Source organism: Hibiscus syriacus, unplaced genomic scaffold (assembly GCF_006381635.1).
Source record: "Hibiscus syriacus cultivar Baekdansim isolate YM2019G1 unplaced genomic scaffold, ASM638163v2 tig00111769_pilon, whole genome shotgun sequence".
Classification (NCBI taxonomy): Eukaryota; Viridiplantae; Streptophyta; class Magnoliopsida; order Malvales; family Malvaceae; genus Hibiscus; species Hibiscus syriacus.
In genome coordinates, this window is record NW_024063172.1 from 883,671 (window position 1) to 909,494 (window position 25,824).

A 25,824-nucleotide genomic window follows, 5' to 3' on the forward strand; every position below is an offset into this window, starting at 1 on the left:
AATTTAAGCTTAGGCAACCCTCGAACTAAATCACCTTGAATTAGCCGTTGCAAAACACTCATACTAGCATGACCTAGTCTCCTATGCCATAACCAACTATCATGCTCATCCTTAGCAACTAGGCATAAATTAGTCATATCAATAGAATCTAAATGCACCATGTAAATGTTTCCTATTCTATGACCAACAAGCATAATCCGATTAGATGCAATGTCAATGACTTTACAACCATTAATTTCAAATAAGACATTGAATCCTTTATCGCATAATTGACTAATACTCAATAGATTATGCTTTAATCCATTCACATATAAAACATTTTTAATTTGTATGGAAGAGGTATTACCTATTGTACCAATACCTTCAATGTGACCTTTTGAATTGTCTCCAAAAGTCACTTCTCCTCCATTTTTGGCGTTAAGCTCAATGAACCGGCTTTTGTCTCCGGTCATATGTCTTGAGCATCCACTATCAAGGTACCATGAGTTTGAATTTGTTTCCCGTGCCTTGTAGCAATGCTCCTTTCCCTACAAACATAGATTAATTTTTGATTTTGGTACCCAAATTCTTTTGGGTCCATATTCATTAGTTTCCAAAATCCTAGTTCCCTTAGGTATCCATTTTTGTAGGATATCTTTATCTTTAGTAGTAATGAGTCCTTTAGGAACCCATATACTTCTAAATATTTTACCATTTAAGGTTCGTTGAGGATTTCTATGATTGTAGTTTCTAAAATCTTTTCTAACAAAGTTGGATTTTGAATTTTCTCCTTTTTCAAAACGTTTTGTTCCAACTTTTTCAAAAGAGATTTTAAGATCATCAATTTTCTTTTGATGATCATCATTGACCTTTGAAAGTAAATTTTGCAAATCTAAATTTTTCTTTTCAAACTCTTCTAGTTTGATTTGCAAATCTTTAATTTTACTTTCAAGATCATTGTTGGTTTTGGATATGAGTTTATTTTCATTTTTCAATTTTGAAACATCATTTTTATATTTTAAAAATAATTTCTCATAATCCGAAGCCAACCCATTATATTCCTCTAATAGCTCATCATAAGATAAATCATCAAAATCAGATGAGTTAGAGGTTACCTTAGAATCTTCCCCGAATGCCATCAAGCACAAGTTTGCTACTTCTTGTTCCTCTTCATCGGAACCTTCTTCATCGCTCCATGTAGCCACATGAGCCTTGTGCTTATTCTTTGATTGACCCTTTTTCTTCAATTGTGGGCAATCATATTTGACATGCCCCGGCTTTTTGCATTCATAGCAAATGATTGGGTCCTTCTCTTTTGGTTCATTTTTGAGGCCTTCGTTTCGTTTGAATTTTCTTCCTTGGTAAGGTCTCATCATTTTTCTGAACCGTTTGGCAAACAATGCCATTTCCTCGTCATCATCATCATTAGAATCACTCTCATCTTTTGTGGATTTGAGAGCAACTCCAATGTTTTTCTTCTTCTCCTTCTCCTTTGGTGTCTCTTCAACTTTATCAAGGTCCACCTCATCTTCAAGCATCATCTCATGAGTGAGGAGTGAACCGATAAGTTCTTCAAGAGTTAAGGACGATAGGTCCTTAGACTCGATGATTGCCGTCTTCTTTGATTGCCATGATTTTGGGAGGGAGTAGACTAACTTCCTCACAAGCTTTTCATTTGAGATGATCTCTCCATATGATTTGAGACCATTGACAATCGTTGAAAATCTATCCGTCATAGCTTTGATGTCTTCATTTGGTTTCATCCTGAAATTTTCATAGCTATGCGTTAGAATACTAATTTTTGATTTCTTTACCTCATCTGTACCTTCATGTGTGACTTGAAGTTTGTCCCATATTTCTTTGGCGGTTGTACACGATGAAACTCTTCCGTATTCATCTGGTCCAAGAGCACAAAAAATAATATGGATGGCTTTGGAGTTGAGCTGGAACATTCTTGTCTCTCCTTCACTCCACAACCTTGGATGAGTGAGAGGTTTGATGTATCCTTCTTCTACAGCATTCCATGCTCCCATGTCACTTGCTTGAATGAAGTACATCATTCTATTCTTCCAATAGGCATAGTTAGCTCCATTGAAGAAAGGAGGCTTGTTGACGGGCATCGAATCAAGACCGGAGTCGAAGTTTGAAGTGGAGGCCATTGATGACTTTGTAATCGATGTAACTCTTCCCGGATCGACTCAAGAGGCGATTAAACCTTCAAATGAGTTAGGCTCTGATGCCAATTGTTGAGTTAATCGAATGACGAAATTGGCCAAGAGGGGGGTGAATTGGCAATAAAAATTTTGTGGAAGCTTTTGCAGAAAATTGAAAGTAATTGCACAGCGATTTACAGTGGTTCGACTTTCTCAAACAAAGTCTACGTCCACTACCTTAGCTATCCACACTAAGGATTTTCCAACAAATTCACTAATTTGTTCTTTCTTTTGAGGCCAAAGAGATAACCTTACAATTCCCTCAAGAGTATACCCCAACTCTTGAGAACACTCTTTTCTCAAAGAGAAGATTACAAATTTGCAAACTTACAAGAAAACCTCACAAGGTAAGATGTTTGCACAATTCTAGAACAAAGAAAAGAACACTCAAAGATGAATACAACTGAGCACAAAAAGTGTTCTTGAAAGCAAAAATGAATATTGAATGAAAATGGGCTTGAAATGCTCAAACTTGAGGTTTGATGCTTTCTCTTTGATTCTCTCTTGATTCTAGTTGCTTGATGTTTCTTGTTATTGATCAATGGCTTCTAAGCTTGTTTAAATACACCTTGAATCACTTCTGAACGTTGGGGATAATTAGAGAAGATATTATAGCCGTTTTAGTGTGAAAACATTTAATAAAACAGCTTGGACAGTGGGGGGAATCGGTTCCCTATCATAGGGAATCGGTTCCCTAAGTGTAAAATTCAAATATTTCGACCGTTGAACAGGGGGGAATCGGTACCCCCTTGGGGGGAATCGGTTCCCTCCGAGCATTCTGGAAATCTCGGAGCCAAACCATTCAGGGGGGAATCGGTTCCTCCTATGGGGGGGAATCGGTTCCCTCTGAGTATTCTGGAATTTTTGGCTTTGAATTGGTTCGAAATACTTTGTAAAATATTTTGAAATTGTTTTATGATTAAAACTTAATTTTACACTTAAGTAAGGATCAAAAATGATTTTTGAAATATTTGGAGTAATGTTTTGATATTCGAATAGTTATATCGAATATACTTAGAAAATCATTTGGAAAATCTTAAAATCCATTTAACTTAATTTGTTATATCGAAATATTAAAATGTTTCAACATTATCATATTAGTATCGTGAACTATCATAACAATCAATGAAATAAATCATTGGTAAAAAAAACTACATTAAATTTTGATTCTTTTGAATTTAAGACTACATTAAATGTAATAATGATTTAAAGACCACGTTATTTAAAAAAATTGAGGACTGGCCATATCATTAAGTATTATTTTTAAATATGTATGGCAAAATTTAGGCTTAAGTATAAAATAAGTACTCAAATTATATTTGTTTTCATAAATAGTTGTTTAAATTATTTTTTTTATCCATCCAGGTGCATAAAATTATAAATGTTACCACTTTAGTTGTCTGACGTTATAAACATTATTATTTTAAGTGTCTCAGTTCTAACGGTCGTTAAAAAGAACCGTTAGATGACACGTGTCATAACCTTATAATTTTTAATTTTTTATTTTTTTTTAAAAAAACCCAAATGCGTGCCCCCTCCCCGTGCTTTCCCACCTTCCCTTTCGGGGATTTAATTTTCATGGCCAAACCGTCAGCCGACTAAATAGCCAAGTGGTCGATTTCCACAATCGATTAACCAATCGATCAAATGAGTTTTAGAGATTGAGTATTTGAGATTTTAGGGATTAGGAATTGAAATTTAGGGATTTGAGAATTTTAGGTTTTGAGATGAAATTAAGAGTTGAAAATGGGTGGTCGGCGACGTATGGGTGACTGGAGATAACCGGCGGTTGGAGTGAATGAGACTAAAATAAGATATTTTAAGAGTTAAGCTTTTTTTTGGTATTTTAGAAAAAATGAGGGTTTTTTGAAAATAAAATTTCAAAATGATCAGATTGTGACACATATCACTTTAAGAAATTTTTTAACAGACGTTAACTCTGAGACACCTAAAATAATAACATTTGTAAAATTAAACAATTAAAGCAATAACATTTATAATTTTAAATACTTATATAAGTCAAAATATAATTTAGACACATGTTTATAGTTTAAATCCCAAAATTTACTGTGTATATTGTTTTTGCGTTTTCGAACGGCAAAAATAACACCAAAAACATCTAGTTGCTACGAAATGCGGTCGTTTAACCTCTATTTTATAATCGGGGTGAAAAAGAAATTGAAATCGGAAAGTTGCAACGAAATCCATCTTTTTATTCATTCAGTAGGAGTCGCGTAAAGGCGCAAAGTGGCGGAGTAGCCGACGGCGACGGCCGTTTAGGGTTTTAGAGGAGGAAAAAAAAGAGAAGAAACGAAGAGGCAAGCATGGTGAAACTCACGGCCGACTTGATATGGAAGTGTCCTCACTTCTTCAATCCCCTTAAAGAGCGAGAATTAGATCTTCGAGGTGCTGCTTCTCCTCTCTTTCGCCTCCAACCCTAACCCTAATAATAATGTTCTTAAACTTCCCTTTCTTTAGAACTTAATCTCTTTTCCTTTTTCCCCGTTTCAGGTAACAAAATTGCTGTAATAGAAAACCTGGGTGCTACCGAGGTGGGTATTACTTTGTCTGTGGCCATTTCTAGCTTATTCGTAGCTTTAATTTACTTGTGGGTTTTTGTTGCATTTGTTCATTTTTTATAGGACCAATTTGATACCCTAGATTTGTCTGATAATGAGATAGTGAAGCTCGATAACTTCCCTTATCTTAAGCGCTTGGGCACCTTACTTATAAACAACAACCGAGTTACTCGTATCAATCCCAATATTGGAGGTAAGCTTGGTACTGTAGCATGTGTCCTTTACCTCTTTAATGTTGCCTCTTGGTGGGAAGACTCTTATAAAGTTCACATTTCCCTTGTTCTGCAGAGTTCTTGCCGAAATTGCATACATTGGTTCTCACAAATAATCGGCTGGTGAACTTGGTGGAGATTGACCCTCTGGTATCGATTCCTAAGCTGCAGTTCCTTAGCCTGTTGGATAACAATATTACTAAAAAACCTAATTATAGGTTATATGTGATTCACAAACTCAAATCACTTCGTGTTCTGGATTTCAAGAAAGTCAAGGCGAAGGTGATTGGATATGCTAAACTATTATTTTTTCTTTCTAATAATATGTTTTGTTATGAAATTTCTGTTGCCTATAATGTGTAGATATGTGAAAACTGCTGAGAAACTTCTGTTACATTCCTGAATTCATTCTTCTGACAGGAATTGCCTAATTTTACCTTTAGCTTTGTGAATTTGAACTTCTTTTTTTGACATCGTTTTATTATGTGGATATATATTGCAGCAGCAAGTGTAGGCTCATGAAGTGCTGTTCTTTTTGACTGAATGGGAGTTACATTATCAAGGCAATAGTTTTAGATGTTAGAATGGCATTTTAATTAACACTATTAGATATTAGAATGGTTACTGTCTACCATCGGTGCACTCATTACGAGGAAAATACATCATAAATTTGTCTCATTAAAAATAAAAAATCTCTTATTTAGCCTAATGCTTTTTTTATGTATAGAAAACCCTAATGCATTGGCATTGCTCATCGTTAACCTGTTTCATAAAGAAAACACTTTTCTATAGGATTGAATAATTGATTTGACGTAGCTTAAGCATTTTTCTGCATCTTTGGGTAACTGAGGTCGAAAGAGGGTGGGGCTAAATGTTCTACTTTTCCATAGTTTATGTTAGAATTCCTAAGATTAAGGACAAAATACCTACCTTAGTCCTAAGAGTTGCCTTGTATAGTAGGATCTAATCTTAGTCTCTAATTCTTAGAAAGTTACTGATTTTTAGGAATTGTTTCCTTATTTGTACTTAGTTCTCCTTATAAAGGCTGTAAATTAATTAATAAATAGCAACAATCTTCTTTTTAAGTTTGTTCAGTTTATCCTGTAATTGTAACTTACCATATGATTAACTTCTCTTAATTATGCTTCATGGGTCACAGGAGAGACTAGAAGCTGAAAATCTCTTTGCATCTAAAGAAGCTGAAGAGGAAATAAAGAAAGAATCTACAAAGACAATTGCACCAAAAGAGGTTCCAAATGTTTCAGAAGTTGCAGAGGAAGAACAAACGCCAAAAGTGGTTGCCCCCACACCTGAGCAAATTATAGCTATCAAGGTATGCCTTTTTCTTGTATTGCTTGTATGAAACTAGGATAACAATGTTGATTGTGTTTTAGTTTTTATATTGGTTATTTTTCTTGATGTGTTTGGCTTATGCATCTTAGAAAGACCTGGGAACTTTATCAGGGACTGGGATGAAATAAAATAAATGATTTTAATTAAGAGTAAAATGGGGGAACATGCCTGATTACCTCAGTTGGTCTCCAAAAGCATGCTTGGGTTACCATTTACATGTATATAAGAAACTTCAAAAGAGTGATACTTGAACTTTGATTAGTAAGAATCTTAATCAACTTTGTTTTACATTATGATGCATATTTTAGATTTTGTTGCTCAATATCTTCATTTTTCTTGGAGTATTCGTGTTTGACAATCATGTACGATACCGAGGTATGGAGATATGAGCTCTAATGATCGTCCAAATATAGGAAAAAACTAGAAAAGTCTGGATATACTTGTGTCAGAGAAGTACCTACATTCAACACTCGTACCTTAGCCACCTACCCTCTCTTGCAAAGCCATCTAACCAGCAACATTAATAGGAAGGAAACATACATGTACGGTAAGAATGATTCGGGATGAGGGGTACTTTTTGGAATGGTTGAGCAACCCCTGATATTAGTTAACTTTGGCACTCAGGTTTAAAATTTCAAAACAGTATTTGTCAATTTGCAAAATTATTTTCCTTGGGCACTACTTTTTAATTTGTCTAAAGCTTGCATTTTTGTTTTATTTGTGGCTTAAACTGCATAAATGGTAATTTATGTCACATTTATAAACAACTTCTGCATCTTTTGTAGTGCATCCTTGTGACTAAATTCTGTTCTTGTTTAAATTTATTTGATATGCAGGCTGCCATTGTGAATTCTCAGACTTTAGAAGAGGTTGCAAGACTTGAAAAGGTGGCTGCTTAATTGCATGAGTGGCTTTTCAAGACAACCTTCATTTAGATTTCTTTCTTAGTTTTAACTTTTCATTCTGGATGTTCCTGTGGTTGAGCAGGCATTAAAGACAGGTCAGCTTCCTCCAGATTTGAATATTCCCGGTTTTGATACCAATGTTGCTAAAGGGGGAGATGAAAAAATGGATTCTGATATTCAAAATGAGTCCAATGTTGAACCTGATAATATGGATGAAGAAAAGAATGAAGAGCCTGCACCCATGGAACAGGTATGTTGATATTTTTATGAGGATTCTGAATTACCTTTTTGCTCATATTAGATGTTTTATATAAATTATTTGAATTGTTTAGCTTATTGGAATGTTTCGTACTTGCAACCTTGTACACATTCTATTTTAAAGCTTAAGCCCCCAAACTTCAATGCTATAATGGTTATCGATGAAGTTATTTTTTTCAAGACAACTTGATGATTAAGTTATTTTTATTTTCATTCAAAAAATACCCTTTATTAATTACTTAGTTAATATTAATTTAAATGTATTAATTTAAATGTATTAATATTTTTAATACTTCTCATGCCCTTAAAAGTTGTCCTTGAGTTTTCTTGGATAAGTATATACCGATTTTGAACTCATTTATATATACTTGTTTAAAGACCCTTTATCACTTATGACTTTATATATTTAATACTTCTCTGCATAAAAAGTTATTTCTTGATTTCTAATAGTCAAGTATATCCAACTTTAAGCTCCTTGTAGTTTGAGTCTAACTGACAAGTCTGGTTTGTCCGAGGTTTTTGGTTTTCGATGTTTCAACAGCCATCGTACTGGCATGCATATTATATATATATATATGTTACCTTTATATAGTTATTAGTTTATCTTCTGGTCATGTTTTTGTATTTTTGGCCAATCTCGTAAGTGGTTTTATTTTATTTTTCAGGAATAGGGGGTTGTAGATTGTTAGAGTCAATAGCACAACCAAACAGTAGCTGAATTCTTGAATGGTTGTCTGCAACAAAGGACATCGGGTATGGATCCTCTGTAGTATTAAGGATTTTGGTCAGTAGTGAGCTATATTTTATTTGGATATGGAGTTTTGGATTAGCTCTTTTTCCTGTACTAAGGAATGATTTTGAGGTATAACTTAGGAAGAAGCTTGGATTTATTATGTTGACCCTTTTTCTTTTTGTGTTTTTATATGTTTTGGTCTCTCAAATTGTTAGACTCGGTCGAAAGTCGATAGGAGCAGAAAGCCCGGATTTAATTCGACTAAATTTGGTTTTAAATTAATATCATATGGAACTAGAAAAATGATGTACAAAACCCCACCATAAATTGAGCATTGGGATCAGATGATATAATTTCTGTTGTAAGGAAAAGCAAGAGAAGTAGAAGCTACATAGCTTTGTGCCATCACAACTTTTCGACTGTAGCAATGGGAAGATCTTATAATTTTAGATTTCGACAATTCCTTCATAAAGCCATTATGTCACTAATAGTGACATAGGGGTAATATAGAAATTACTAATCATAATTAATCCAATAATAATATTATATTTTAATCTCATACAAATAAATAATTTCATTATGATTGAACACATCTTGACTTAGCTCCTCATTTTAATATTAAGTGATAAGTTGATATTAATAATTATCCTATTGACTCGTTGTCATCAACCTAAGAGTGTAGTGATTAAATCCTTCTGTGGTATCCAAAATGATAAAGGGCCGACACAACTAAAATTTAAGGTGATTACACTTTAACTATTCTAGTAACAATGATGAATTTCTTCGTATATTTATAGGTTTTAGTGTTCATTGATTGTTGATACATGTCAATATTTTAGCTATCAATCTTATAAATGTTGAAAATCTTTTATAGATAATTTTAGATGTAATATCAAATATTAAAAATATTTTTAGATATATATATATATATATTATAATTTTAGAATATTATCAAAATATATCTCGTAAATGATAATTATATATTTATATAGTGGTTTTCCAACATTGATATTTTTTAATGATTAAAAGAGAAAATTTTTTATTTTAAAATAAAAAATTAATTAATTAATTTATATAAGTTACTTTTAATTTGATACTATTAATTCTTCTCCATCTTTGTCTACAATTGCACGTTGATAAAGCTTTTTTTTTTGTATTTTCTAGATATCTGATATGACTGACAATATATCATGTGCAATCCCTCTATCTTAGCTTGAGTTTCTGTTCATGCTTCCCTAGTCGGATGAGGCAACAATGTCGACCTTGTAATATATTTAGAACTGGCTAAAGATGTATTGTACAAAACAAATTGCCTATAACGGGAAATTCTGTTATGAGGCGCCTACAATAAGGTTAATAAATGGTGTGAACGGTAAAAAGGGTAATAGGTTAAAAGCATATCACAAAATGTTATAAATCAGAACCGAAAAAATTATCAATCGGAGTAACATAACAAGTTGCACTAAAATATTATACAATGTAAGAAAATGAGTTATAATCGGTAAATGTTATTGATACTATTAACATTTTAGGTTTCGCCTAAAAGGTTACTAGAATTTAAGCTGATAGGGCCTTAGACATTCCCACGATAAAAAAATAAGTTAAAAGTTGAAAATGTTATGAATATATATAAGAAATAAGATTGTGCCAAGAATATCATGATTCACTAAGAAATAGGTTGCGATATGTAATATTAATATTAATATTTTTATTAATTATTCAAAAGTATTTATAGATTATCCTTTGATTGATTCAAATATATTATTTTAATTTTTGAAATGTATTTATTAGTTAATGTTATGAAATATATATTTCAGTTAGTATTTGTAAATTTTTAATTCTTTGATTTAGTATGCATAAAAAATATATTTGATTTAATATATATATATATATATATATATATATATATATATTATTTTGATATTTATAAATTTATTTTTGGTATATATTATTTAATTCAAATATAATATTTTGATTTTTAGAAAGTTGCTCACCGTTGTTTGATTCATATGGTCTCAGAGAATCTTTGTCCACTCGCCATCGTGAAGTTGCTCACTGTACGAATTTACGGTCGGAGATGTTCACCGTCACTAAAAAATCTCAATAAAGGTTTGACATTTCTTTTAAATTTGCTCTATTTATTTTAGTTTCTTATATTAGTTATTCTCTATTTTTTTTGCAAGTCTGTAGGTTTTTTTGCAGTTATTTAGGTTGTGTTACAATTTTTTACATATTATAGTCTTTCTCTTTTTTTTCTCCCCCCACGCGGTCGAGAGGCATAAAGCCAGCCCAACGTCGACCACTGTAAATCGGTGGCCTACACCTTTCTCCCTCCACCGCCTAATCGAAACCCAAATAGACCCTAAACTAGACATATCCTTCTTTGTTTCAAGCTAAACCCCCAAAGACTCCGAAGATCACTGTCGGTCACCAACCACCGGCATTGCTTAACCGTAAGTTGGTCTCTCTCGCACTTCGACCACCACTCAACGGTGGCCACCCCTAAGCAATAAACGAGCCTGAAAAGAAATAAATAAAATGGAGCCCAAGTTACCTTAATTTATTTTCAATATTTCGGGGGATCCCCGATTACAAAGAAGGTTAGGGGTTTTATAACCCAAATTATTACATTTTTCATTTTTTTAATAATAAAATAATAAAAAATGGTGATTACTATAATGACTCTTTTTTTGGAGTATTTTAATCTTATTTTGGAGCAAAATACTTCTTGGGTGGATGGAAATTGTTAATTACTAACGGTCCACATTTCTTATGATGTGACAAGTCCACATGTGATGCCACGTCATAAACAAATATTTTCAAATTATTTTTAAATATATTTTTATAAGTGTATATGAAATTGATTGTAATTATAGTTTACTCTAAAACATCTTTTGCTGAAGTGGTATCACACATGAATTTGTCACGTCCGTATGAAACATTGGTAGTTAGTCAACTAACAATTTTCATCCAACCAGAGGACATTTTGCTCCAAAATGAAACGTTGAGAGCTAAAATGTTCAAAACAAATGATAGGGAGCAAAGTGATCATTTGCGCAAACGTTGAGGGGTAATTTAATTATTATGCCATTTTTATTTTTGCTATTTCAGAGTTGAAGAATGATTGTCCAAAACATAAACCCTAGGCCTAGGCCTATTGAACCCACAATGTGATATGAGAGGGTTTTCATATTGATATTGTCCCCCCATCTCACAAACGTTAATTAATGCATGACCGAACCCTTTTTTTTCTTCTGAATGATTAAGTTCTTATGTTGGCATTTCGAGATACACATAGCATATGCAAAAACAATGTATTCAATCTTTTTTTGTAAATTAAAAGCCAGCCTTTCAGTGGAGGCTCCTGTCCTATTTCTGAGTGATGGTTCATTGATTATTTGCAGGCAATTTGTGTGTGAAATCTTTTCTAAGGTTAACAAACCTAAAATTATCATGATCATGCATAGACAATGCTCTCAAATTTATTGTGCCCCATCGGAAATAATATTCTCGTTGTCATTCCTTCATTCGTCAAGCCTTAAAGCTTTTAGTGTTTTTTAAAACCTAAAAAATTCTACATTCTTCGGAGCTCTATAGTCTATTTGATATGACCTCTTATATATCCTCCGGAGTTTCTTGAAGTCTTTGGAACCTCATATCTTTCAAATAACTACCATCTTTTGCTATGACGTCTGATATGTCCATATGATATGTCAAAGCTGAATATACTATCAGACGACAATATCTATTTGCTCTATCAGTCTACGAGTAGTCATCTTGATTCTAGGCTTGACACCAACACTACTTCAATATAAAAACCTAATACATGGCTAGAGGGGAGAACTTGACTTCTCTCAGGCTTCCCGTATAAAAATTATTTTTAGAATTGCAAGCAGAGCTTACATTATTTTTAGAATATCATATGTATATTTATTTACACAAGCATTGGCCCTACGTGTAGGCATAAACACTGTAAGGCCAATGCTATCTGTCTACTACATGTATTTTTGACTAAGTTAATTATTTTGTTAAAAGTGACCTTATAATTTCGAAAAGAGTTGAATGTACTAGTACAGTATAATATACTTCTCATAAAGAATCAAACTCAAAACTTTAAAGATAATATTAATAACATAAATCTCAAATAAAATTATAAAATGGATAAATTATGCGAATAGTCTTGTATGTTTAGGGTCTGACCGATTTTGGTCATTAATTTAAAAATTAAGGGGAAATGATCCCTAATGTTATTGATTTGTGGATTTTAATCCCTCATCCATTAATTTTCGTTAACCCCTTCTTGTTTAAGTCTCTAACACGACTGAGGGACTAAAATCGAAAGGAGTTAATGGTTGAGGGACTAAAATGAGTAAATTATGTAATAGTCCCCTATGTTTAAGGTTTGACCCATTTTGGTCACCAATTTTATTTGAAATCTACTTTTTTGAACTATTACTTAGACTGATTCACAAGGTAAATAACGTTATGCAAGAGATTAAATCTCCATCACAAAGTTCCTTTCAATGACTATGACTTAGTAACCATCATACAATGTGTCAATCAAGTGGCTATGTCATTTTCATTTAAATCATGTCAATTAATATTTTAGAAGAAAAATCAACTGATTCATTAATGAAATAATATTTTCAAAATAATTTCAGTGCATGTGATGTATACTAAATAATTAACCTTTTTTTTCTATATTTTCTTCTCCCCCAAGTCAACTAAAAGTTGCACATTTCACCATTATCGTCCCCAAAGAAATCTTGACGGTAACCAAGCTTTTTCACCCTTAGATGAAGCCAATACTGTTCTAATATCTTCCATCGTTTTATTAATTTAAAGTGATTATAAAATAATATCCGTTTAAAATCTTTTTTAATCTATGAATAATGTACACATATTGTGGAGTTGTGTCGGTTGACTACTAAAAAGATAGTTACTCTTTTAAATAGTTTGCCTTTTTTTACACATTTATGACAACAACATGCAGGTTAAATAGAGTAAGCTGTGCTGAAAAGAAAACTTTACATGGCAACAAACATTACAGCCATTACTGCTGCACTCTATTTATTAGTTCAAACACCCCCCTTCATCTCCCCAAAAACTTTTCTCCAGGTTAAGCTATTTTCTCCCAATCTTCCTCTTCCTCTTCCATTTCTTCATTTGTGATTGACTTGAGTGTGTTTTTTCATATGCAGAACAATGGGGCACTTGGAGTGCTTTCTTGTAGCTGCATTACTCTCCTTCCTCAACTTTGTTCACGGAACCCTTGGGCCATGGATCAACGCTCATGCCACTTTCTATGGCGGTGGTGATGCTTCTGGCACAATGGGTACTTCTCACATTCCAAAACATCACCTATATATATATATATGTTCATATTTGCTCTTATTGATTATCGGTATGTGGTATAGGTGGAGCATGTGGCTATGGGAACCTAATTAGCCAAGGTTATGGTATCAACACAGCGGCATTGAGCACCGCCTTGTTCGAAAATGGCTTGAGCTGTGGTGCATGCTACGAGCTCAAGTGTGTGAATGACCCACAATGGTGCCTGCCTGGTTCCATAGTGGTTACCGCCACCAACTTCTGCCCTCCGGGAGGCTGGTGCGACCCTCCTAATCACCACTTCGATCTCTCGCAGCCGATTTTCGAACACATTGCGCAATACCGAGCCGGCATCGTCCCTGTAAGCTACAGAAGGTAAACAAAACAAAAAAATATGTTCCAAAAAATCCATTTTTTCCCCAGTTTCCACAATCCACACGCAGACACCATTGGTATTGAAATTTTTTGTGGTTTGTAAGGGTGAAGTGCAGGAGGAGTGGGGGCATAAGGTTCACAATCAACGGACATTCATACTTCAATTTGGTGCTGATCACCAATGTTGGGGGTGCTGGGGATGTTCACTCGGTGGCCATTAAAGGCTCGAAGACCAGATGGCAACAAATGTCGAGGAATTGGGGCCAGAACTGGCAAAGCAATTCTTATCTCAATGGACAGAGCCTCTCGTTTATCGTCACGACAAGTAATGGTCACAGTCTCGTTTCTTTCAACGTTGCTCCATCAAGTTGGTCGTTTGGACATACTTACACCGGAGGCCAGTTCGGGAGCAGAAAATAATATATTTGTATGGTATTGTGGTAAAAATATGTCTGAAGAACAACTAATGCGAGTTCATAGTGCTTGGTCCGGATGTGTTTCGGTCGGTTGCATGATTCAGAATTGCGACCATTATTAAACATAAGTCAAGATTTACTTTTTAATGGCCCATGTCTATGCAGTTGTATTGAAGCTTCCAAGTATTACTGGTACATCAAATTATGAAATAGAAAGGTTCCTTTTTTATGTTTTTCAAGGGATCTAAATTACAATTACGTTCACGATTTCAATCGTATCGTGTTTGTTACGAATATAACTGAAAAAGAAAACACCGACAACCCATTACAATTTGAAGTGAAACAAGACATTGAAATACAAAGCATATGCTCTTGTCTCAAACACATTTCCATATTGTAAGTGTTCAGTTGAGTAATTGAATCAAGTATGAGAAAAGTTTTTGTTTTTAATTTCTATAAATAATTTATTTTCGAATAATTATTTTTCATAAATATCAAAAATAAATGAACAACAATCGTACTAAAATATCAATGAGTCAATAATGTTCAACATTCAAATTATGAATAATATAAATGAACGGATCAAGTCATATACATCTCAAAGAGATAATAAGGATGAATAAAAGATATCGGGAGTAGTCGTACCTCTTGAAAAATTTCAAATTTTTTATATAATTTATTTTTTATATTCTTTTTGATCATCTAATTTCGTAGCCCAAAACTTTATAATTTTATACTTCTAAATTTTTAATATTCTTTCTAAAATTATTTATACACGAAATCTCCATTCGTCCCTACAGGATACTATTAGTAATAATTTTTTATTTTATTGTTTCAACAAAACCTGTTGTATTCTAGAGAAAATAGTTGTTGAAATGTCAAAGCTTGGAAAATTGGTTTAAGTTAGGCACCCAATATTGTAATGTCAAAATTAGGTGCAACAATGTCAAAATTAGGTGCAATAATGTTTAAAAATTAAATGGGTAAATTATAAACTTTAGTCACTAAACTTTAGGGTATTTATAAGATTAGTCTTTAAGTTTCAACTATAAATACCCTAGCTCATTTAGCTTCAAAACCATCCCAAAGCATTCTAGCTTTCTTCCAATACTAGAGAGAATTTAGAGAGTTTCTTGAGAGTTGTTTTCTCCTTTTTATCAAGAGAGAATTATCATTGTTTTCTCCTTGGTAGATCGAGAGAGGTTGTAATTCCTATTTTTCTCATAGTGAAATTCTTCTAGCGTTGCCCATGGTTTTTACCCTAAATTTTTAGGGGTTTTCCACGTAAATTTTGTGTCTCTTTTATCTTCATTTTTATTTTCTCAAATTATCAGTTGCGATTTTACTCTATCCGATAGCCGTCTTCCGCAACAATTGGTATCAGAGCTAGATTAGAGTGTGTAATATCTGCTTATTGTCTTTGTGGTTGCCACCAAAAGGTGGATCCTCCAACATAAGAAAATAAGAAGTTATTACCCATTCTTTGAAGGTTCCAGAGAACTATTCACGATAGTGAAATAGTGGGAGCTATCCGTAGAAGAAGCTATGGCAACGAAATTTGATATTGAAAAATTCAATGGGAGAAATTTCTCATTATGAAAATTGAAGATGAAGGCCATCCTGAGGAAAGACGGTTGTCTAGCAGCTATCAGCGAAAGGCAGTAGATTTCACAGACGACAACAAATGGATCGAAATGGACGGATATGCTATGGCAAACTTTCATCTAGCATTAGCAGATGAAGTATTGTCAAGTATCGAGGAGAATAAGACAGCTAAGGAGATATGAGATCATCTCACCAAATTGTACGAGGCCACATCGTTGCACAATAAAATTTTCCTTAAGAGAAAATTGTACACTCTCCGTATGCCAGAATCTACTTCAGTGACGGAGCACTTAAATACACTGAACACTTTATTTTCTCAGCTTACGTCCTTAAGCTGTAAAATAGGAGAACAAGAACGTGTTGAACTTCTACTTCAAAGTCTACCGGATTCATATGATGAACTCATCATCAACTTGACAAACAGTAATGTCACCAGTCTAGTCTTCGATGACATTGCAGCTGCTGTTCTACAAGAAGAAAATCGGCGCAAGAACAAGGAAGACAGACAAGTAAATATGCAACAAGCAGAAGCGTTGACAACGATGAGAGGGAGATCAACAGAACGTGGCCAAAGCAGCAGTCACAAACATGGTAGATCGAAATCGAGGAGCAAGAAGAATTTAAAGTGCTACAACTGTGGAAAGAAGGGTCACTTGAAGAAGGATTGTTGGAGTCTAAATAAAAACTCTAATCCACAAGGCAATACCGCAAACACTTCAGATGATGGAGATGCTCTATGTTGTGAAGCGTCAACCACCGTGGAAGGAAGAAAACGATTTGCAGATATATGGCTCATTGATTTGGGAGCAACATATCACATGATCTCAAGAAGAGAATGGTTCCATCATTATGAACCCGTCTCAGGAGGATTTGTGTATAGTTACAATGATCATGCCTTAGAGATCGTTGGCGTGGGAACCATCAAATTGAATATGTATGATGGAACAATTAAAGTTGTTCGAGATGTGCGGCACGTGAAAGGTCTGAAGAAAAATTTATTATCCTACGGATTGTTGGATAATAATGCTAGCAAGATTGAAACACGGAAATGAATCATGAAAGTGTTCCGTGGAGCGCTTGTGGTGCTGAAAGGCGAAAAGATAGCTGCAAACTTGTACATGCTGAAGGGAGAGACTTTGCTAGAAGCAGAAGCCTCTGTTGCCTCATGTAGTTCAGATTCTGTAATGATATGGCATCAGAAACTTGGACACATGTCAGAACAAGGAATGAAAGTCCTTGTGGAGAAAAATCTACTTCCAGGCTTAACAAAGGTATCACTTCCTTTGTGTGAGCATTGCATAACAAGTAAGCAGCACCGGTTGAAATTCAACACATCAAATTCTAGAGGCAAAAGTGTTCTAGAATTGGTTCACTCTGACGTATGGCAAGCACCAGTAACGTCCCTAGGTGGAGCAAAATACTTTGTCTCATTTATTGATGACTACTCCAGGAGATGTTGGGTGCACCCTATTAAGAAGAATTCAGACGTGTTTTCAACTTTCAAAAACTTCAAAGCGCGGGTGGAACTTGATTCTGGAAATAAGATCAAGTGTTTCAGAACAGATAATGGAGGAGAATACACAAGCGAAGAATTTGATGACTTTTGCAGGAAAGAAGACATCAAAAGATAGTTCACAGTGGCGAACACTCCTCAACAAAATGGAGTGGCAGAGCGGATGAACAGAACCTTGTTAGAAAGAACAAGAGCAATGTTGAGAGACGCAGACCTAGAAAAATTATTCTGGGCAGAAGCAATCAATACCGCCTGTTATTTGGTGAATCGAGCTCCATCAACTGCAATAGAGTTGAAGACACCAATGGAGATGTGGACTGGTAAACCAGTTGATTATTCAAACCTCCATATATTTGGAAGTATTGTATACGTGATGTACAACGCCCAAGAAATTTCAAAGCTGGATCCAAAATCCAGAAAATGCAAATTCTTGGGGTATGCTGATGGAGTAAAGGGGTATCGCTTGTGGGATCCCACTGCCCGCAAAGTGATCATTAGCAGGGATGTTATCTTTGTAGAAGATAAACTACAAAGAAAAGAAGACGATGATAGCGCTGAAAAGTCAGAGACTACTCAGATACATGTGGAAAAAGAGTTTGAAGAAGGAGATTCTTCTGAAGCAGAACCAGCACATGATGAACAAGAACAAGAGAGTTCTGAAGCTCCAACAACTCGTCAATCAGATCGTGTGAGAAGACGTCCCAATTGGCACTCAGATTATGTTATAGAAGGTAATATTGCATACTACCTTTTAACAGAGGACGGTGAGCCATCAACATACCAGGAGGCAATAAACAGCTCAGATGCTTCACTATGGATGATGGCGATGCAAGAAGAAATCGAAGCCCTTCATAAAAATAATACATGGGACCTTGTGCCACTACTACAAGGAAGGAAGCCAATTGGTAACAAATGGGTTTTCAAAATCAAGCGAAATGGTGACGATCAAGTGGAGAGGTATCGTGCAAGACTAGTGGTCAAAGGATATGCTCAGAAAGAAGGTATTGATTTCAATGAAATTTTTTCTCCTGTGGTTCGACTAACAACAGTTCGAGTAGTCTTGGCAATGTGTGCTACATTGAATTTACGTCTGGAACAGCTAGATGTTAAAATAGCTTTTCTTCATGGAAATCTTGAAGAAGAGATTTATATGCTCTAGCCTGAAGGTTTTGAAGAAGACGAAAAGAAGAACTTGGTTTGCAGGTTGAACAAATCTCTGTACGGTCTAAAGCAGGCGCCGAGGTGTTGGTATAAGAGATTTGATTCCTTCATTATGTGCCTTGGATACAACAGACTTAATGCAGACCCTTGTGCTTATTTCAAGAGGTCTGGTGATAATGATTTTGTTATATTGCTGTTGTATGTGGATGACATGTTGGTTGCAGGACCCAACAAAGATCATATTGAAGAATTGAAGGCATAACTGGCTAGGGAATTTGAAATGAAGGACTTGGGATCAGCAAACAAGATTCTAGGGATGCAAATTCACCGAGACAGAAGTAATAGGAAGATTTGGCTTTCACAAAAGAATTACTTGAAGAAGATCTTGTCACGATTCAACATGCAAGATTGTAAGCCAATTTCTACCCCTCTTCCTATTAACTTCAAATTATCCTCCAGCATGAGTCCTAGCAGTGAAGAAGAAAGGATGGAGATGTCTCGAGTACAGTATGCATCAGCAGTGGGAAGTTTAATGTTCGCTATGATATGCACAAGACCAGACATTGCACAAGCAGTGGGAGTGGTTTGTCGGTACATGGGGAATCCAGGCAAAGAGCATTGGAATACAGTAAAGAGGATCCTAAGATACATCAAAGGGACCTCAAATGTTGCATTATGTTACGGAGGATCAAACTTACTAATTAATGGGTATATAGATTCTGACTATGCAGGGGATTTGGATAAAAGCAAATCTACTACAGGATATGTGTTCAAAGTTGCTGGTGGAGCTGTAAGTTGGGTTTCAAAATTGCAGTCAGTTGTGGCTACGTCCACAACAGAGGCAAAATATGTAGCAACTACACAAGCCAGTAAAGAAGCAATTTGGTTGAAGATGCTATTGGAGGAGCTTGGGCACAATCAAGAGTATGTCTCTCTGTTTTGTGACAGTCAAAGCGCCTTGCATCTAGCAAGGAATCCATCATTTCATTCAAGGACTAAGCACATACGAGTTCAGTACCATTTCATTCGTGAAAAGGTGGAAGAATGAACGGTAGATATACAGAAGATCCATACCAAAGACAACATAGCAGATTTCATGACGAAGGCGATCAACGCTGATAAATTTACCTGGTGTCGATCCTCTTGTGGCCTGTCAGAGACATAAGCAACATGATGGTACAAGGTAGAAAGAATGGTGTGAAGATATGATTGTTCCAATCAAATCTTCAAGTGGGAGATTGTTGAAATGTCAAAGCTTGGAAAATTGGTTCAAGTTAGGCACCCAATATTGCAATGTCAAAATTAGGTGCAACAATGTCAAAATTAGGTGCACTAATGTTTAAAAATTAAATGGGTAAATTATAAACTTTAGTCACTAAACTTTAGGGTATTTATAAGATTAGTCCTTAAGTTTCAACTATAAATATCCTAGCTCATTTAGCTTCAAAACCATCCCAAAACATTATAGCTTTCTTCCAATATTAGAGAGAATTTAGAGAGTTTCTTAAGAGTTGTTTTCTCCTTTTTATCAAGAGAGAATTATCATTGTTTTCTCCTTGGTAGATCGAGAGATGTTGTAATTCCTATTTTTCTCGTAGTGAAATTCTTCTAGCGTTGTCCGTGGTTTTTACCCTAAATTTTTTGGGGTTTTCCACGTAAATTTTATGTCTCTTTTATCTTCATTTTTATTTTCTAAAATTATCAGTTGCGATTTTACTCTATCCGATAGCCGTCTTCCGTAACAATAGTATCAACGGTAATCAGTGGTGGGTCCGTATTAAATTTGGGATGAACACGTGTTTACCTTAAAATTCAAATTTTCTTTGATTGTTTACTTATTTTATTATTTGTGTCAACTCCAATCATCCACGTTAGAATATATAACGTTCTGCAAAAAACGTTTAAAATCCTCGCTTTCTACATAATGCAAGCTCCATCGACATGAAAGAATTTGGACGCAAGGAATGTATGGAACTTGTTTTCTGCAGAACGCGATGTATTATTATGTGGCTGATTTGAGAGTTATTTTTTAAAATAATATTGTTTGTAGTTATTTTTTAATAAAATAATAAAAAAATGGCTATTTATTTGAAAAAAAACCCAAAGGATATTGCATGAATTACGTATTCCGGATTGAAATTATTGACAACTTTCACCATTCCAGCTTAACTTTTCCTATTCAACATGGCCAAGTTTTTTTTTGGGAGAGTATTAAGGGAAATTTAATTTAAGGTTAAGAAAATAGGCGACTGAAAATATTATAAAATTCATAATATTTTAAGTTAGACGTAATTTAAAATGTTAAATTTTTCTTAATATTTTTCAGTTGAATTTTTTATAATATTTTAAGTTTAACCGAAAATGTTTTAAGTTACGTCTAACCTAAAATATTCTCATTTATTATCGTTTCTTAACCTTAAATTAGGTTTATGTATAACATAACTATCGGATTTTTTAACCTATCGCAATGCAATAATTCTATAAAACATGGGAAATCTGATCTTCGTTTCTGTCGGCAGATATTTCTTAAAAGCAATGAGTGAAAAAATCTTGTGGAAGCACGTGAATGTACCTCAAAATCACGAAAAGTGCACTATTTTTTTTCATTAATTTGCTCCCAATTTCATTTCTTACGGTGGGTGTTTCTGTTATATGTTTAGGGTATGGTTGACATTAATGATTATGATGCCGTCAGTTTAGGTATCTTTTGATTTCGGCGAATTTTTTATAAAAACAAATATACGTGCATACGTGTAAAATGATTACTTTATTTATACCATTAATAGACATTTACACACAAGAATTTAACTATTTTTACGCACGAAACAATTTACATAAGTTATTAAATAAATTATTATTGTTTTTGTATGTTACGGGTTCAAACAGTAAAATGATTGAACGTTAATTGATATGATTGTGAGTATTAGAATCGATATTACTTTGTAATCATTTTATCTTAATAAAAAAAAGTTATCTTTTTATTTATTTATAGAAATCATTTTATTAAAAATAAAAAATAAATATTCAAATTATAATGAAAGCTATATTTCAAATTACTAGTTTCAAGTCGATATGAGCTGCTGCGTTGTTTGCTTAGCGGCATGGCTGTTTTGGGGACCGCAGCAGTTTCATTTTCAGTCCGATGCTTAGCGAGGAACATTTTGTTTATTACATGCTTCTTTTATTTTCTGCTTTGTTATGAGTCATGTTGTTTTCGAATCTTTTTGTATCGGCTACAGTGGCTATTTGTTGTCTGTTTCTTTGTTGGGGGAGGAGTTTCCTGTTTAGTTCCTTTTCCTTGGTGAGCATCAGTTTGGGTGTTAATTTAGGTGTAGTTTGGGGTCCGTCTTTGTTATCGGATCGGATCGAATGAAATGTACTCTTTTACTTCATTTAAGTATAGGAAAGTTTTTAACGAGACATTCTTCCTTGATATTTTATTAATAAAATTCCCACTTGCTAAGAAAAAAAATTACAATGAATTTTAATTTGGTATCGATTTTATCATTAAATTTTAAATTACTTTAATTTTCGAAACTAAATTTTAATTTGTGTAATTATTTGGTCCATTCAAAAAATTATAAACTCCTTCGATTGTTGCTGGTGGTCAATCATCACCCTTCATAGATCGTCATTAATAGTAAAATTGGTGCTTAAATGTTCGTATTTCACTTTTCTTCCTTCCATCAGATTAGTTTTTACGAAAGTCACTGAAAATAATAAAAATATATTTAAAAGTTTGACATTTTAATGCTCCAATCTCTTTTGACAATTGCTCTAAAAAACGATAGAATTTATGTGTTTAACTTCATGGGTTTAAAAAAGGTTTTAACAAAATTTAGACTTATAGAATGGTAGATGTCAAAGAGATGAGTTTATCTATGTTTAAGGTGATCGTAAAAGATGTTAGAGAGTGGTGATTTTCGACGACGACTGACAAATAGAAATGATATTTTTTTAATTTCATGTCAGCACACTTTAACACTAAACTATCATGTAATCTACCAACGAGGTCGGTTTAAGTGGTAAGCAGTTTAATATCACTTAAGCATGTCTTAAGTTTGAGTCTTTGTATATTCAGAAAATCTATGCTGAGAGTAGGGGTGTAAACGAGCCGAGTTGAGTTCGAGTATTGCTGAGCTCGACTCGACTCGAAAACTCTAAAATAGAGCTCGACTCGACTTGAAAACTCGTGAGCCTAAAATTTTCAAGCTCGACTAGAACTCAAAATCCTAAATTGAAGCTCGTGAGCAGCTCGAAATAAAGAAAAAAATTCTTAAACTTAACTCGATTGAAGCCTCAAACTCAAACTCGAACCTGAACCTTAAATATATGAAAATATTACTGTATTTTAAAAAAAAATCAATACATAAATGTTATATTATTAATAATTTATTAAAAATAAATAAAATCTTAATATATTATATTTTTGAACTGCTCACGAGCTTTTCAAGTCGAATATCAAGTAGCTCGTTTCGGCTCGTTAAGAACTCGAGTCGAGCTCGAGCTCAAGTTGAGTCCATTCGATCCGAGTATTTAACAAGCCTTGATCGAGTCGATCTCGAGTAGCTCGCGATCTGTCTCGTCTCATTTACATCCCTAGGTGAGAGACTCACCTATAAAATCTAGATGTACGATACTAGTCAATCCAAATTAATAAAAATGAAGCCTTGAAACCAGAGCTAAAAAAAGTATCATGTAATTTGACTGTATTCAAATTTTAGTGACTAAACATTTAAAAGTCGACAAGGCAAATGACCACATCTTAATTAAATAAAAACGAATATGTCCACATTTTAATTAAATAAAAATAAAAGTGACAAACTATTAAGTTTTTGAATTTAATGAGAAAATAAATAAAAGTTAAACAAAAGTGACCAATCTTGTAGTTTACCAATAATATATGTCGGCTAATGTTACAACGGCTCAACTGTGTTTCCAGCTTGGGGGCAACCTATATAAGAAGAAAGAAAACACGCTCTAATCAATTCAAATTTCATAACCGTCTAACCTCTCTCTCCCTCGTTTTTTTTAATGGCGCTCTTTTTACTCTCAGTGTGGGTGCTTCCTCCTTTTCTACGGCGGCTCTCTTTCCCCCGGCGGCCGCTTAGTCTCCCTCGTGGTCTTGCTCGGTTGTTTCTCAGTTTGAAATTTGAACACGCCATCAGTTCACATTGCACAACGTTCTAACGTCTCTCTCCCTCGTTTTTGCGATCTCCAACTGTTAGTGTGGGTGCTTCCTCCTTTGCTCCGGCGGCTGCTTAGTCTCCCTCGCGGTCTTGCTCGGTTGTTTCTCCGGCGGCTCTGTTTTTTCCAGGTGATTTCTAAGGTTCCTTTTTTGTTCATTCGAATCGTAACTGTTGTTAACGTCGGTCTCTGCTTTAATCTATTTCTCCTTTCCTGTTTTGGTTTTCCTTTATTTGGGGTTTAGGGATTTATATGTATTTGAATAACTATAGGTTGCATGTATAAACCAGATTCAGTACTCTGTTACCTTTTTCTTCTTCTGGAATTCCTTGGTTTTTCATATTAGGGGTTGTATATTAATTTGTAATGACACTGGAGCAGTTTCAAACAGGGGTTTGTATCGACATCGAATGACTTCGATCTCGCCTGGGAATAAACACTTTTGTGTTTTATGAACTGAAGGAGGCTCTGCAATTATTCTCAAAACACCTCTTTTAGCCATTGGACTTGGCCTATTTTCATCATTTGATTCGGACTTCAATTCGGGGATTCGGCTATGGGGAAGAACTCATTGCCGCCGGGGTTCCGATTTCATCCTACGGATGTCGAGTTGGTCATGTACTATTTGAAGAGAAAAGTAATGGGGAAGAAGCTATCCTTCAGTGCCATTGCCGAAGTAGATATATACAAATATGCTCCTTGGGACTTACCCAATCTCTCTTGTTTGAAGACTGGGGATTTGAAGTGGTTCTTTTATTGTCCTGTTGAGAAGAAAGGGACCAGGTTCAATCGAACAACTACAGACGGTTATTGGAAAACTACAGGGAGGGATAGGCCTGTGAAGCAAAACAAGGAGGCTGTGGGTTCAATTAAGACTCTGGTTTTCCATCGAGGGAAAGCACCACGAGGCGAGAGAACAGATTGGCTGATCAACGAGTACAGGCTCAAGGAGAAAGACGACGGTTACGTGCTTTGTGTCTTATTCAATAAGGATGGTAAGGGCCCAAAAATTGGTGCTCAATATGGAGCACCATTCAAAGAGGACGATTGGACTGACGACGACGACTCTCCTTCCCCTGTCTCTGTCCTAGAAGCTGCTGATAGAGGTACCTCGTATTTCACTGACGATTTATCTGCTGATCCGACCACATCGGACTGTCTCCAAATTCCCCCGGTTACTGATGCTATGGCGGAGGAGATTTCATGCGGCGATGATGAGGAGTTTTCATTGATGGTTACATCATTCGTAGATGATGTCAACCCCTTCCAATATACATTGTAAATTGATACATTTTTTTTTATAGATTTTGAATAACGATGAATTCATTTGGGATAAATTACAATGTCTTACCTGCATTCTCTCGAGTATTGGCGAGTGCTTGCTATTATTTCTCTTTAATTTTTCGTTGATGTATTGTTCGATGTTGCATTAATTTTTTTACAGATGGCCGAATTCTTTATTGCCGGTATGATGTGGTTGTTGGAAAAATAGATTGCTGAGGAATGAGGGAGAAGCATGGCCATGACCCATGCATTCATCGATGGACTTTGACAACCCAAGTTTCTTGAGCATTTTGTTCGGTCCTTAGGGTGTAATGAACCCACTTCCTTGTTCATCATACATCTCAAAGGCTTCTCTCAATTTGATACTTAAGCTCTTTTTTCAATTAGATATCTAAACTTGATATTCATACTCAATTCGTACTTGAACTTGGTATTCGTTACTGTTATATTACTCAATAGACTTTTCTATCAGACTTCTCAACTCAATGCAAGTGTGTTACAGTTATAATACTGTTGTGATTCATTTATGTGAATTAATCTAAATGTTTGATTTTATTATATATTTTAAAGGTATAATTTCTAGTTATCGTTATTTCTGAGATTGTATACATATTTTTAAATTATCGAAATGTTTCGTATTTCAATAAATCAAACTATCGTTTTTCCTAAAATCATGCATATTTATCTATTGTCATGTGGAGATTATTTTCAGAGAGTATT

The 25,824-nt window shown here is 34.5% G+C and overlaps 3 protein-coding genes across 3 annotated transcripts; all 3 read left to right on the forward strand.

The window, feature by feature from the left end:
• Window positions 1-4,406: 4,406 nt before the first annotated feature.
• LOC120169535 (U2 small nuclear ribonucleoprotein A'-like) lies at window positions 4,407-8,361 on the forward strand. Its single transcript, XM_039177656.1, has 9 exons — window positions 4,407-4,598; window positions 4,704-4,744; window positions 4,835-4,964; window positions 5,060-5,265; window positions 6,143-6,316; window positions 7,173-7,223; window positions 7,324-7,491; window positions 8,165-8,206; window positions 8,257-8,361. The coding sequence occupies exons 1-8, from the start codon at window positions 4,517-4,519 to the stop codon at window positions 8,168-8,170; spliced, it is 858 nt and encodes a 285-aa protein (XP_039033587.1). The 5' UTR covers window positions 4,407-4,516; the 3' UTR covers window positions 8,171-8,206; window positions 8,257-8,361.
• Window positions 8,362-13,413: 5,052 nt separating this feature from the next.
• LOC120169501 (expansin-A5-like) lies at window positions 13,414-14,375 on the forward strand. Its single transcript, XM_039177629.1, has 3 exons — window positions 13,414-13,567; window positions 13,650-13,938; window positions 14,043-14,375. The coding sequence occupies exons 1-3, from the start codon at window positions 13,438-13,440 to the stop codon at window positions 14,356-14,358; spliced, it is 735 nt and encodes a 244-aa protein (XP_039033560.1). The 5' UTR covers window positions 13,414-13,437; the 3' UTR covers window positions 14,359-14,375.
• A 10,001-nt stretch (window positions 14,376-24,376) lies between these two features.
• LOC120169798 (NAC domain-containing protein 82-like) lies at window positions 24,377-25,102 on the forward strand. The gene has a single exon (XM_039177908.1). The coding sequence runs from the start codon at window positions 24,377-24,379 to the stop codon at window positions 25,100-25,102; it is 726 nt and encodes a 241-aa protein (XP_039033839.1).
• Window positions 25,103-25,824: the final 722 nt, after the last annotated feature.